Source organism: Nerophis ophidion, linkage group LG06, assembly GCF_033978795.1.
Source record: "Nerophis ophidion isolate RoL-2023_Sa linkage group LG06, RoL_Noph_v1.0, whole genome shotgun sequence".
In the NCBI taxonomy this organism is placed as follows: Eukaryota; Metazoa; Chordata; class Actinopteri; order Syngnathiformes; family Syngnathidae; genus Nerophis; species Nerophis ophidion.
The window spans coordinates 9681738-9697794 of NC_084616.1; the positions used below are offsets into that span (position 1 = coordinate 9681738).

Below are 16057 nucleotides of genomic sequence, written 5' to 3' on the forward strand. Positions count from 1 at the left end.
ATTCCAGTCAAAACATCCATCCATCCATTTTCTACCACTTATTCAGTACAATATATTTCCAAATAATGTCACACATGCAAATACCGTATTTTTCGGACTTTAATGCGCACTTATAATCCTTTCATGTTCTTAAAACTCGCCTCATGAACCGACCTCGAAGCTATTTTTATTTGGCACATGGTGAAAGGATAACTGTCTCCCTTCCAACCCGCCAGTGCCTCCGTGGAAATGCGCCCCTCTACCTCAAAGAACTACTCACCCCCAAATCCTCCACGCGACACCTAACCTCCTCCGACATCCCAAGGACAAAGCTCCGAACTTCTGCTCCGCCGCTCCCAGTTGGGAATGCTCTCCCTGACCACCTGAGGGCACCACATACTGTGGAGTCTTTTAATCCAATCCACTTTATTTGTATAAATGATAAATGGGTTGTACTTGTATAGCGCTTTTCTACCTTCAAGGTACTCAAAGCACTTTGACACTACTTCCACACTGATGGAGGGAGCTGCCATGTAAGGCGCCAACCAGCATCCATCAGGAGCAAGGGTGAAGTGTCTTGCTCAGGACACAACGGACATGACGAAGTTGGTACTAGGTGGGATTTGAACCAGGGACCCTCGGGTTGCGCACGGCCATTCTCCCACTGCGCCACGCCGTCCCTATAGCACATTTAAACATCATAAATGTTTCCAAAGTGCTGCACAACAATATTAAAAACAATATTCAAATATTATCTTTAGCTCCGCCAATGACTGAATAAAAAATACAACCAATATAAAAACAATATAAAGAAAAAGGCTTAAAACCCCTTCTTTTAAAAAAAGCCTTTTTATAGATGTGAAGTATATTTATATAGCGCTTTTTCTCTAGTGACTCAAAGTGCTTTACGTACTGAAACCCAATATCTAAGTTACATTTAAACCAGTGTGGGTGGCACTGGGAGCAGGTGGGTCAAGTGTCTTGCCCAAGGACACAACGGCACTGACTAGGGTGGCGGAAGCGGCAATCGAACCTGCAACCCTCAAGTTGCTGGCACGGCCACTCTACCAACCGAGCTATGCCGCCCCAACGAAGACTAACAACAAACTATTTGTAGTTCAAAATAGTCCGACACCAAAAGTACCAAAGTTAAAGGGATGCCAAAAGGCTAATTTCATCAGCTTTGGGAACCTCACTCCATCCATTTTCTACCCTTCTGAGTTGTAGATATGTGCATGTGATTGCAATACTAACAACGATTTTTAGTTCAAAAAAGTCCGACACCAAACGTACCAAAGTTGAAAAGATTCAAAGAGGCTAATTTCATCAACTTTGGGAAACTCACTCCAGCCATTTTCCATAAGTATGTGTTGTAGATATGTATGTGATAACAGTGAAGTGAAGTCAATTATATTTATATAGCGCTTTTCTCAAGTGAGTCAAAGCGCTTTACATAGTGAAACCCAATATCAAAGTTACATTTAAAGCAGTGTGGGTGGCACTGGGAGCAGGTGGGTAAAGTGTCTTGCCCAAGGACACAACGGCACTGACTAGGATGGCGGAAGCGGGAATCGAACCTGCAACCCTCAAGTTTCTGGCACGGCCATTCTATATATATATATATATATATATATATATAGAGATAGATATATGCAAACTAGTTCTAGCTATTAGGCCGTTCACATTTTTTTTTTAATTTATTTTCATTATCTTTTTCTTAATACTATTTTTATTTCATTTATTTCAAATACACTGTAGCACTTTGAGGTTGTTTGCTGAAAGTAAAGTGCTTTTTATAAATAAAATAAATGACTCCAAGTGTGACCAGTAGATGGCAGTCACACATACGAGATACGTATATATCAGTGGTCCCCAACCTTTTTGTATCCGCGGACCGGTCAACGCTTAATAATTTGTCCCGCGGCCCGGGGGTGGTGTCCTTTTTTTTGTTTGTTTGTTTTTTTTCTTCTTTGTCATGAAAAAGGGACACTTTTGTGGTTGGTGCATTAATTGTAAGTGTATATTGTGTTTTTTATGTTGATTTAATAAAAATAAAAAATAAATAAATTAAAAATATATTTTTTTTTTTATAAAAAATTCTTCTGCGGCCCGGTGGTTGGGGACCACTGGTATATATGATGGCCGTCGCACATGAGAGATACGTGTAGACTGCAATGTGACTCAAGTAAACAACATCATCATTTTATATATTCTATTGAAAGTATAGAACATTACACACGGCGCTCAAAAATCTATCAATGTTTTAGTAGGACTTTGGTAAGCTATGAAGCCACACCCCTTGATGGATTGTACTGTGCTTCAACATAGGAGTGTATGGGACGGCGTGGCGCAGTGGGAGAGTGGCCGTGCGCAGGGGGTCACTGGTTCAAATCCCACCTAGAACCAACCTCGTCACGTCCGTTGTGTCCTGAGCAAGACACTTCACCCTTGCTCCTGATGGGTGCTGGTTGGCGCCTTGCATGGCAGCTCCCTCCATCAGTGTGTGAATGTGTGTGTGAATGGGTAAATGTGGAAGTAGTGTCAAAGCGCTTTGAGTACCTTGAAGGTAGAAAAGCGCTATACAAGTACAACCCATTTATCATTTATTTATTTGTTATTATGGTGTGTGTGTATAAGGTAAAGCATATTATCTGGTATTTTGTTTTGCAATATTAAGCAAAAGCAACTTTCCTGGTACCTGCTGATCCTGTATTTGGGATCTGCATAAGTCCTGAAAATTTGTGCGTCTCCGCCTATGACGGACCTTTTTTTTTTTTCGTTTGCAAAAAGCCAAACAATAAATGGCAGGGGACCGTTTCATCATTGCGTGAGAAGAGTGCAACTTTAGAATGGTGTTCCCCCCCGACCAAACATTGGGTTTCTCCCCCACCAGACGGCGAGTCCGAGTGCAGGGTGGCCCTCGGAGCCTGGCTGGAGAAGTACGGCGCAGAGATGTACTACGACCGCCTCTCCCGGGCCCTGCAACACATCGGCAGGACGGATGTCGCCCTCGGTAAGAAAGAAGCCCTTAAAAACCGGAAATAACTGGTTTAATCCACTAAATCTACAGCATTGCATCATGACAAGAGGCAATATTATAGAAGGTAAAAATATGTTTAGACTTTAGGGTGTATCTTTTCTACAGCAGATTTAGCACCCTCTAAAAGTGAGTCAGCACACAGCCAACAGCGTGGCTTCGTGGTAAAAGAGTGTAGGTACTAGACTGGCCTGCCTGTAGTCCAGACCTGTCTCCCATTGACAATATGAAGGCTAAAATATGAGGCAGGAGACTGTTGAACAACTTAAGCTGTACATCAAGCAAGAATGGGAAATAATTCCACTTCAAAAATGTGTCTCTTCAGTTCCCAAACCTTTACTGAGTGTTGTTAAAAGGAAAGGCCATGTACAAACCCTGTTTCCATATGAGTTGGGAAATGGTGTTAGATGTAAATATAAACAGAATACAATGATTTGCAAATCCTTTTCAACCCATATTCAGTTGAATATGCTACAAAGACAACATATTTGATGTTCAAACTCATAAACTATTTTTTTTCCTTTTGCAAATAATCATTAACTTTATAATGTGATGCCAGCAACAGGTGACAAAGAAGTTGGGAAAGGTGGCAATAAATACTGATGAAGTTGAGGAATGCTCATCAAACACTTATTTGGAACATCCCACAGGTGTGCAGGCTGATTGGGAACAGGTGGGTCCAGTGATTGGGTATAAAAACAGCTTTCCAAAAAAAATGCTCAGTCTTTCACAAGAAAGGATGGGGCGAGGTACACCCCTTTGTCCACAACTGCGTGAGCAAATAGTCAAACAGTTTAAGAACAACCTTTCTCAAAGTGCAATTGCAAGAAATTTAGGGATTTCAACATCTACGCTCCATAATATCATCAAAAGCTTCAGAGAATCTGGAGAAATCACTCCACGTAAGCGGCATGGCCGGAAACCAACATTGAATGACCGTGACCTTCCATCCCTCAGACGGCACTGTATCAAAAACCGACATCAATCTCCAAAGGATATCACCACATGGGCACTGGAACACTTCAGAAAACCACTGTCACTAAATACAGTTGGTCGCTACATCTGTAAGTGCAAGTTAAAGCTCTCAAATGCAAAGCGAAAGCCATTTATCAACAACATCCAGAAACGCCGCCGGCTTCTCTGGGCCCGAGATCATCTAAGATGGACTGATGCAAAGTGGAAAAGTGTTCTGTGGTCTGATGAGTCCACATTTCGAATTGTTTTTGGAAATATTCGACATGGTGTCATCCGGACAAAAGGGAAAGAAAACCACCCAGACTGTTATTGACGCAAAGTTCAAAAGCCAGCATGTGTGATGGTATGGGGGTGCATTAGTGCCCAAGGCATGGGTAACTTACACATCTGTGAAGGCACCATTAATGCTGAAAGGTACATACAGGTTTTGGAACAACATATGCTGCCATCTTAGCGCCGTCTTTTTCATGGACGCCCCTGCTTATTTCAGCAAGACAATGCCAAGCCACATTCAGCACGTGTTACAACAGCGTGGCTTCGTAAAAAAATTGTGCGGGTACTTTGCTGGCCCGCCTGCAGTCCAGACCTGTCTCCCATGGAAAATGTGTGGCGCATTATGAAGCGTAAAATACGACAGCGGAGACCCCGGACTGTTGAAGGACTGAAGCTCTACATAAAACAAGAATGGGACAGAATTCCACTTTCAAAGCTTCAACAATTAGTTTCCTCAGTTCCCAAACGTTTATTGAGTGTTGTTAAAAGAAAAGGTGATGTAACACAGTGGTGAACATGCCCTTTCCCAACTACTTTGGCACGTGTTGCTGGCATCAAATTCTGAGTTAATTATTATTTGCAAAAAAAAAGTTTATGAGTTTGAACATCAAATATGTTGTCTTTGTAGCATATTCAACTGAAAATGGGTTGAAAATTATTTGTATTCTGTTTATATTTACATCTAACACAATTTCCCAACTCATATGGAAACGGGGTTTGTAATAAAACATTTCCCACGCCGTCCCTTTTGGCGCTCTGCCTTCCGTTATTTACAAGCGCTCTTCCTCCGCCGCGTGTGATGATATTCTCTCAAATTGCTTCCTACGAGGGTGTAACAGTGCCTGGAATAAAAAAAAAAAAAGCTGCCTTTGACTGCGAGCCTCATGTTTGTTTCCAGAAGCGCTCGATCCCGGTCAAGAATGCCGGCTTCAAGACGCTAAACGGCGGCGTGTAATTGTTTTCATTACTCTGGCTGCCTTTAATTGGAGCTTCAAAAGGGGGCTGATTTTTTTCCGCACGCCGCTTCTGGCACTCGCCGCCCCGTGTAGACGGGAGGTGTAAATGATCTGACGGAGCCCAGGAAACCATCTGCTCCTTTCATCAGCTCCGGCGGGGGGGTGGGTGAGGGGGTGATGACAAGGCGAGACACCAGGGAGGGTGAAGATGGCGTCTTTGATGAAAAAACCCCGCCATAGATGCACAAATACGATCCGGTCTGCCTTTCCGTAACGTTTCTACCCGCTTGTTCCCCCCACCCCTGCAGAGGTCGGCAAGAACATCAACCAGGACAAGATCTTGAACCTGCAGCGCTACGCCGAAGGATATCACCGGTTTGCCAGCTCCCTGAAGTCCCGGGAGGTGCGACCGCAAAAAGGCCAGAAGATCAGGAAGAAACGGGGTGAGGGTTCCCACCGCAGTTAAGTTGAAGTTAAAAGTTCCATGTTGCCAATTGGTGGCTGAGTTGCTGTTGTTCCCTAACTCTTCCATTTACTTATTATAAAGTTAAGTTAAAGTGATAAATGGGTTGTACTTGTATAGCGCTTTTCTACCTTCAAGGTACTCAAAGCGCTTAACACTACTTCCACATTTACCCATTCACAACCTGATGGAGGGAGCTGTCATGCAAGGCGCTAACCAGCACCCATCGGGAGCAAGGGTGAAGTGTCTTGCTCATTTATCATTTAATTAAGTTAAAGTGCCAATGATTGTCGCACACACACACACACACAAACACACACAAGGTGTGGTGAAATTTGTCCTCTGGATTTGATCCATCCCCATGTTCACCCCCTGGGAGGTGAGGGGAGCAGTGAGCAGCAGTTGTGGCCACGCTCGGGAATCATTTTTTAGTGATTTAACCCCCAATTCACAATATTATGTCGGACCCACTCGACGTTCATTCATTTGTGGTCCTCTCCAAGGTTTCTCATAGTCATACTCATCGATGTCCAACTGGGTTGTGAGTTTTTCCTTGCCCCTACATGGGCGCTGACCTGTGGATGTCGTTGTGGCTTGTGCAGCCCTTTGAGACACTTGTGATTTAGGGCTATATAAATAAACAATGATTGATTGAATTCCAAGCAGGGAGGTAACGGCTCCCATTTTTATAGTCTTTGGAATGACTCGGCCGGGGTTCGAACTCAAAACCTCCCAGGCTCAGGGCGGACACTCTAACCTTTTTTTGCCTGAGGGAGCCATGTAAGCCAAATATTTAAAAATGTATTTCCGTGAGAGCCATATCATATTTTTTAACACTGAATACAACTAAATGTGTGCATTTTTAAGTAAGACCAACATGTTTAGAGGATAATAAATCCCCTATTCTTATTCTGAAGTTAACCAATAATAAATCTAATACTTCTTACCATTAATGCAACTTCTTGAACAAGTCTGGTAGAAAACGGATGGATGGATAAAATGCATGAGAATGTTTTATATTTTGAACGTTATTTTTTAGCTCTGTGCTTACTAGCGGAATTATTCATAATTATCGTGTTAAGCCAGGGGCGTCCAAACTTTTTCCACTGAGGGCCGCACACTGAAAAATCTGAATTTGAATGAATATCAGACATATCTTCTATTCAGCAATTTCCTTTTATAATTTATGTGGCCCTGACATCCATAGTGAAAAATTCCTTTAACGAAGACAGAGGTCGCTACTACTACTACAAAATAAAATAGAGGTCTCCACACCTTAAAATTTGTTTTTTTTACGTGACAATAAATCAAAGTAATGTAAGAATGGATATATATTGGAAAAAAAGTCATAAAAGTAGCCTGAAAACAATAAAGTAGTCTATAAACAAATGATGAGGTCTTGTCTGTTCATTATTTTAACATTTTTTTATATAATTAACAGAAATAGAATGAATTTGAATGAATATCAGACATATCTTCTATTCAGCAATTTCCTTTTATAATTTATGTGGCCCCGACGTCCATAAAGTGAAAACAAATTCCTTTAACGAAGACAAAGATCGCTACTACTACTACAAAATAAAATAGAGGTCGCCACACCTTAAAATTAGTTTTTTTTTACGTGACAATAAATCAAAGTAATGTATGAATGGATATATATTGGAAAAAAAGTCATAAAAGCAGCCTGAAAATAAAGTAGTCTATAAACAAATTATGAGGTCTTGTCTGTTCATTATTTTAATATTTTGTTATATTTTTTATATATAATTAACAGAAATAGAATGAATATCAGACATATCTTCTATTCAGCAATTTCCTTTTATAATTTATGTGGCCCCAACAACGATAAAGTGAAAACAAATTCCTTTAACGAACATAAAGGTCGCTACTACTACTACAAAATAAAATATAGGTATTCACACCTTAAAATTTGTTTTTTTTACGTGACAATAAATCAAAGTAATGTAAGAATGGATATATATTGGAAAAAAAGTCATAAAAGTAGCCTGAAAACAATAAAGTAGTCTATAAACAAATGATGAGGTCTTGTCTGTTCATTATTTTAACATTTTTTTATATAATTAACAGAAATAGAATGAATTTGAATGAATATCAGACATATCTTCTATTCAGCAATTTCCTTTTATAATTTATGTGGCCCCGACATCCATAAAGTGAAAAAAAATTCCTTTAACGAACATAAAGGTCGCTACTACTACTACAAAATAGAAGAGGTCCCCACACCTTAAAAATAGTTTTTTTACGTGACAATAAATCAAAGTAATGTAAGAATGGATATATATTGGAAAAAAAGTCATAAAAGTAGCCTGAAAACAATAAAGTAGTCTATAAACAAATGATGAGGTCTTGTCTGTTCATTATTTTAATATTTTTTTATATATTCTTTTATATAATTAACAGAAATAGAATGAATTTGAATGACTATCAGACATATCTTCTATTCAGCAATTTCCTTTTATAATTTATGTGGCCCCAACGTCGATAAAGTGAAAACAAATTCCTTTAACGAACATAAAGGTCGCTACTACTACTACAAAATAAAATAGAGGTCTCCACACCTTAAAATTTTTTTTTTTTACGTGACAATAAATCAAAGTAATGTAAGAATGGATATATATTGGGAAAAAAAGTCATAAAAGTAGCCTGAAAACAATAAAGTAGTCTATAAACAAATGATGAGGTCTTGTCTGTTCATTATTTTAATATTTTTTTATATAATTAACAGAAATAGAATGAATTTGAATGAATATCAGACATATCTTCTATTCAGCAATTTCCTTTTATAATTTATGTGGCCCCAACGTCGATAAAGTGAAAACAAATTCCTTTAACGAACATAAAGGTCGCTACTACTACTACAAAATAAAATAGAGGTCTCCACACCTTAAAATTTGTTTTTTTTTACGTGACAATAAATCAAATTAATGTAAGAATGGATATATATTGGAAAAAAAGTCATAAAAGTAGCCTGAAAACAATAGTCTATAAACAAATAACGAGGTCTTGTCTGTTCATTATTTTTATATTTTTTTGTATATTTTATATAATTAACAGAAATAGAATGAATTTGAATGAATATCAGACATATCTTCAATTCAGCAATTTCCTTTTATAATTTACGTGGCCCCGACGTCCATAAAGTGAAAACAAATTCCTTTAACGAACATAAAGGTCGCTACTACTACTACAAAATAAGAGAGGTCTCCTCACCTTAAAATTAGTTTTTTTTACGTGACAATAAATCAAAGTAATGTAAGAATGGATATATATTGGAAAAAAAGTCATAAAAGCAGCCTCGAAACAATAAAGTAGTTTATAAACAAATGATGAGGTCTTGTCTATTCATTATTTTAATATATATATATATTTTTTTATATATAATTAACAGAAATAGAATGAATTTGAATGAATATCAGACATATCTTCTATTCAGCAATTTCCTTTTATAATTTATGTGGCCCCAACGTCGATAAAGTGAAAACAAATTCCTTTAACGAACATAAAGGTCGCTACTACTACTACAAAATAAAATTGAGGTCTCCACACCTTAAAATTAGGTTTTTTTTACGTGACAATAAATCAAATTAATGTAAGAATGGATATATATTGGAAAAAAAGTCATAAAAGTAGCCTGAAAACAATAGTCTATAAACAAATAACGAGGTCTTGTCTGTTCATTATTTTTATATTTTTTTATATATTTTATATAATTAACAGAAATAGAATGAATTTGAATGACTATCAGACATATCTTCAATTCAGCAATTTCCTTTTATAATTTACGTGGCCCCGACGTCCATAAAGTAAATAAATAAATAAATGGGTTGTACTTGTATAGCGCTTTTCTACCTTCAAGGTACTCAAAGCGCTTTGACACTACTTCCACATTTACCCATTCACACACACATTCACACACTGATGGAGGGAGCTGCCATGCAAGGCGCCAACCAGCACCCATCAGGAGCAAGGGTGAAGTGTCTTGCTCAGGACACAACGGACGTGACGAGGATGGTTCTAGGTGGGATTTGAACCAGTGACCCTCGGGTTGCGCACGGCCACTCTCCCACTGCGCCACGCCGTCCCTAACAAATTCCTTTAACGAACATAAAGGTCGCTACTACTACTACAAAATAAAATAGAGGTCTCCACACCTTAAAATTAGTTTTTTTTAACGTGACAATAAATCAAATTAATGTAAGAATGGATATATATTGGAAAAAAAGTCATAAAAGCAGCCTGAAAACAATAAAGTAGTCTATAAACAAATGATGAGGTCTTGTCTGTTCATTATTTTAATGTTTTTTTATATATTTTTTATATAATTAACAGAAATAGAATGACTTTGAATGAATATCAGACATATCTTCTATTCAGCAATTTCCTTTTATAATTTATGTGGCCCCGACGTCCATAAAGTGAAAACAAATTCCTTTAACGAACATAAAGATCGCTACTACTACTACAAAATAAAATAGAGGTCTCCACACCTTAAAATTAGTTTTTTTACGTGACAATAAATCAAAGTAATGTAAGAATGGATATATATTGGGAAAAAAGTCATAAAAGTAGCCTGAAAACAATAAAGTAGTCTATAAACAAATGATGAGGTCTTGTCTGTTCATTATTTTAATGTTTTTTTATATATTTTTTTATATAATTAACAGAAATAGAATGAATTTGAATGAATATCAGACATATCTTATATTCAGCAATTTCCTTTTATAATTTATGTGGCCCCGACGTCCATAAAGTGAAAACAAATTCCTTTAACGAACATAAAGGTCGCTACTACTACTACAAAATAAAATAGAGGTCTCCACACCATAGAATTTGTTTTTTTTACGTGACAATAAATCAAAGTAATGTAAGAATGGATATATATTGGAAAAAAAGTCATAAAAGCAGCCTCGAAAACAATAAAGTAGTCTATAAACAAATGATGAGGTCTTGTCTGTTCATTATTTTAATGTTTTTTTATATATTTTTTTATATAATTAACAGAAATAGAATGAATTTGAATGAATATCAGACATATCTTATATTCAGCAATTTCCTTTTATAATTTATGTGGCCCCGACGTCCATAAAGTGAAAACAAATTCCTTTAACGAACATAAAGGTCGCTACTACTACTACAAAATAAAATAGAGGTCTCCACACCATAGAATTTGTTTTTTTTACGTGACAATAAATCAAAGTAATGTAAGAATGGATATATATTGGAAAAAAAGTCATAAAAGCAGCCTGAAAACAATAAAGTAGTCTATAAACAAATAATGAGGTCTTGTCTGTTCATTATTTTAATATTTTTTTTATATAATTAACAGAAATAGAATGAATTTGAATGAATATCAGACATATCTTCTATTCAGCAATTTCCTTTTATAATTTATGTGGCCCCGACGTCCATAAAGTGAAAACAAATTCCTTTAACGAACATAAAGGTCGCTACTACTACTACAAAATAAAATAGAGTTCTCCACACCTTAAAATTAGTTTTTTTTACGTGACAATAAATCAAAGTAATGTAAGAATGGATATATATTGGAAAAAAAGTCATAAAAGCAGCCTGAAAACAATAAAGTAGTCTATAAACAAATAATGAGGTCTTGTCTGTTCATTATTTTAATATTTTTTTATATTTTTTTTTATATAATTAACAGAAATAGAATGAATTTGAATGAATATCAGACATATCTTCTATTCAGCAATTTCCTTTTATAATTTATGTGGCCCCAACGTCCATAAAGTGAAAACAAATTCCTTTAACGAACATAAAGGTTGCTACTACTACTACAAAATAAAATAGAGGTCGCCACACCTTAACATTTGTTTTTTTTACTTGACAATAAAAAGAAGTAATGTAAGAATGGATATATATTGGAAAAAAAGTCATAAAAGTAGCCTGAAAACAATAAAGTAGTCTATAAACAAATTAGGTCTTGTCTGTTCATTATTTTAACATTTTTTTTATATAATTAACAGAAATAGAATGAATTTGAATGACTATCAGACATATCTTCAATTCAGCAATTTCCTTTTATAATTTACGTGGCCCCGACGTCCATAAAGTGAAAACAAATTCTTTTAACGGACATAAAGGTCGCTACTACTACTACAAAATAAAATATAGGTCTCCACACCATAGAATTGGTTTTTTTTACGTGACAATAAATCAAAGTAATGTAAGAATGGATATATATTGGAAAAAAAGTCATAAAAGTAGCCTGAAAACAGTAAAGTAGTCTATAAACAAATGATGAAGTCTTGTCTGTTCATTATTTTAATAATTTTTTATATATTTTTTTATATAATTAACAGAAATAGAATGAATTTGAATGAATATCAGACATATCTTCTATTCAGCAATTTCCTTTTATAATTTATGTGGCCCAGACGTCCATAAAGTGAAAACAAATTCTTTTAACGAACATAAAGGTCGCTACTACTACTACAAAATAAAATAGAGGTCTCCACACCATATAATTTGTTTTTTTAAGTGACAATAAATCAAAGTAATGTAAGAATGGATATATATTGGAAAAAAAGTCATAAAAGTAGCCTGAAAACAGTAAAGTAGTCTATAAACAAATGATGAGGTCTTGTCTGTTCATTATTTTAATATTTTTTATATATTTGTTTATATTATTAACAGAAATAGAATGAATTTGAATGAATATCAGACATATCTTCTATTCAGCAATTTCCTTTTATAAGTTATGTGGCTCCGACGTCCATAAAGTGAAAACAAATTCCTTTAACGAACATAAAGGTCGCTACTACTACTACAAAATAAAATATAGGTATTCACACCTTAAAATTTGTTTTTTTTACGTGACAATAAATCAAAGTAATGTAAGAATGGATATATATTGGAAAAAAAGTCATAAAAGTAGCCTGAAAACAATAAAGTAGTCTATAAACAAATGATGAGGTCTTGTCTGTTCATTATTTTAATTTTTTTTTTTAAATTTTTTATATACTTAACAGAAATAGAATGAATTTGAATGAATATCAGACATATCTTCAATTCAGCAATTTCCTTTTATAATTTACGTGGCCCCGACGTCCATAAAGAGAAAACAAATTCCTTTAATGAACATAAAGGTCGCTACTACTACTACAAAATAAAATATAGGTCTCCACACCTTAAAATTAGGTTTTTTTACGTGACAATAAATCAAAGTAATGTAAGAATGGATATATATTGGAAAAAAAGTCATAAAAGTAGCCTGAAAACAGTAAAGTAGTCTATAAACAAATGAGGTCTTGTCTGTTCATTATTTTAATATTTTTATATATAATTAACAGAAATGGAATGAATTTGAATGAATATCAGACATATCTTCTATTCAGCAATTTCCTTTTATAATTTATGTGGCCCCGACGTCCATAAAGTGAAAACAAATTCCTTTAACGAAGACAAAGGTCGCTACTACTACTACAAAATAAAAGAGGTCCCCACACCTTAAAATTAGTTTTTTTACGTGACAATAAATCAAAGTAATGTAAGAATGGATATATATTGGAAAAAAAGTCATAAAAGTAGCCTGAAAACAGTAAAGTAGTCTATAAACAAATGAGGTCTTGTCTGTTCATTATTTTAATATTTTTATATATAATTAACAGAAATGGAATGAATTTGAATGAATATCAGACATATCTTCTATTCAGCAATTTCCTTTTATAATTTATGTGGCCCCGACGTCCATAAAGTGAAAACAAATTCCTTTAACGAAGACAAAGGTCGCTACTACTACTACAAAATAAAAGAGGTCCCCACACCTTAAAATTAGTTTTTTTACGTGACAATAAATCAAAGTAATGTAAGAATGGATATATATTGGAAAAAAAGTCATAAAAGTAGCCTTGAAACAATAAAGTAGTCTATAAACAAATGATGAGGTCTTGTCTGTTCATTATTTTAATATTTTTTTATATATAATTAACAGAAATAGAATGAATTTTAATGAATATCAGACATATCTTCTATTCAGCAATTTCCTTTTATAATTAAATAACGAGGTCTTGTCTGTTAATTATTTTAATTATTTTATTATTTTTCATATAATTAACAGTGTAAATTTGAATATCAGACATATTGTCAACTCAGCAATTCGTGCAGCGGAAATCCGAGGTCAAGGCTGCACCTGACTTGTATTTTGCACACGCTGATCACCACGTTTGCGTTTGGATTCTTAGCGTTTGGCGCCTCCTCAGCGCCGTGGTCGTTATGATCTTACAAAAGTTGTTCACGTTTGTGGCGTAAAGCGCCTTGACGTATGGACGTTATGGAGCGACATCAGCGGTGTTTGGCTGGGCTGTAAATCCCATTAAGTGTTTAGATTGGATCTTGTGGCTGTGGGCAACCTGCCAACTCATTTACTTATTTATTTTTTTGGGGGGTCCAACTCATTAACGCACTCCCAGGACATGGAAATTAAATTTTCTGTCTAACAATGCGCCTTGTGTGTGTGTGTTAGTGTCGGAGCTGACGTGGCACGACCTGGACCTGGTGGTGCTGCGGCCCCCCGTCGCCGCCTACGCCAGGGGCCCCTTGGACGTGGCGCTCCCTCTCCTGTACGGCGTCCTGCTGGGCTTCGGAGGCACCTTGCTGGCCGGGGCCGCCGCCCTCCTCGCCGGCCTGCGCGTGGCCCGCTGGAACCGACGGTGCCGCGGAGCCAGGGTGGTCTACGACTATAAGGTGACGGCGTAGAACTGGTCTTGGTCGAGAGAAACCACTGTAAGAGCAGCTCTGTAGGGGGGCAAGAAATCAGTTTTTGGCCTCTTTATATCGGCTCGGTGACTTGAGGGAGATGCACCCCCTGGCGCACTTTCCTTTGAACAACACTCAGTAAAGTTTTGGGAACTGAAGAGACACGTTTTTGAAGTGGAATTCTTTCCCAAATCTTGCTTGATGTTGTTCAACAGTCTCCCGCCTCATATTTTAGCCTTCACACATTTTCAATGTCTGGACTACAGGCAGGCCAGTCTAGTACCCGCACTCTTTTACTATGAAGCCACGTGGCTTGGCATCGTCTTGCAGAAATAAGCAGGGGCGTCCATGATAACGTTGCTTGGATTGCTCCAATACCTTCCAGCATTAATGGTGCCTTCACAGATGTGTAAGTCACCCATGCCTTGGCCACTAATACACCCCCATACCATCACACATGCTGCTTTTTACACTTTGCGCCTACAACATCCGGATGGTTCTTTTCCAGAGGACACGACGTCCACAGTTTCCAAAAACAATTTGAAATGAGGACTCGTCAGACCACTTTTCAATTTTTGCGTCAGTCCATCTTAGAAGAGCTTGAACCCAGGGACGCCAGCGGAAATTCTGGGTGTTGTTGATAAATGGCTGTGGCTTTGCATAGTCGGGCGGTATAGCTCGGTTGGTAGAGCAGCCGTGCCAGCAACTTGAGGGTTGCAGGTTCGATCCCAGCTTCCGCCATCCCAGTCACTGCCGTTGTGTCCTTGGGCAAGACACTTTACCCACCTGCTCCCAGTGCCACCCACACTGGTTTAAATGTAAACATTAGATATTGGGTTTCACTATGTAAAGCGCTTTGAATCACTAGAGAAAAAGCGCTATATAAATATAATTCACTTTTAACTTGCACCTACAGATGCAGGGGCCAACTGTAGTTACTGACAGTGGTTTTCGGAAGTGTTCTTGAGCCCATGTGGTGATATCCTTTACACACCGTTGTGGCTTTTTGATGCGGTATCGCCTGAGGTATCCAAGGTGCGTCTTTCGTGCAGTGATTTCTCCAGTTTTTCCTGAACCTTTGGATGATATCACGGAGCCTAGATGGTGAAATCCCTAAATTCCTTGCAATAGCTGCTTGGGAAATGTTGTTCTTAAACAATTTGCTCGGGCATTTGTTGACAAAGTGGTGACCCTCGCCCCGTCCTTGTTTGTGAACGACTGAGCATTTCATATAAGCTTGCTTTTATACCCAATCATGGCACCCACCTGTTGCCAATCAGCCCACTCACCTTAGGGATGTTCCAAATAAGTCTTTGATGAGCATTTTCTTCGACTTTCTCAGTTTTTTTTGCCACTCGTGCCATCTTTTTGGAAAGATGACGCAGGCATCAAATTCCAAATGAGCTAAAATTTGCAAAAAATAACAAAAGTTTACCAGTTTGAACGTTAAATATCTTGTCTTTGCAGTCTATTCTATTGAATATAAGTTGCAAATGATTTGTTGTATTCTCTTTTTATTTAGCATTTACACAAAGTTCTAGTCCTTCACTCTCACTTTCCTCATCCACGAATCTTTCATCGCTCAAATTAATGGGGAAATTGTCGCTTTCTCGGTCCGAATCTCTCTAGCTGCTGGTG

General features: G+C 37.0%; 1 protein-coding gene across 1 annotated transcript in view; it reads left to right on the top strand.

Moving 5' to 3' along the window:
• Window positions 1–15837, top strand: part of LOC133554167 (transmembrane and death domain protein 1-like) — a 21449-nt gene extending 5612 nt beyond the window's left edge. The window contains exons 4-6 of the mRNA XM_061902604.1: window positions 2873–2992; window positions 5529–5663; window positions 14187–15837. Of these exons, the coding sequence (XP_061758588.1) occupies window positions 2873–2992; window positions 5529–5663; window positions 14187–14419 (488 nt within the window). The 3' untranslated portion in view covers window positions 14420–15837. The remainder of the gene's footprint in view (window positions 1–2872; window positions 2993–5528; window positions 5664–14186) is intronic.
• The last annotated feature ends 220 nt before the right edge of the window (window positions 15838–16057 follow it).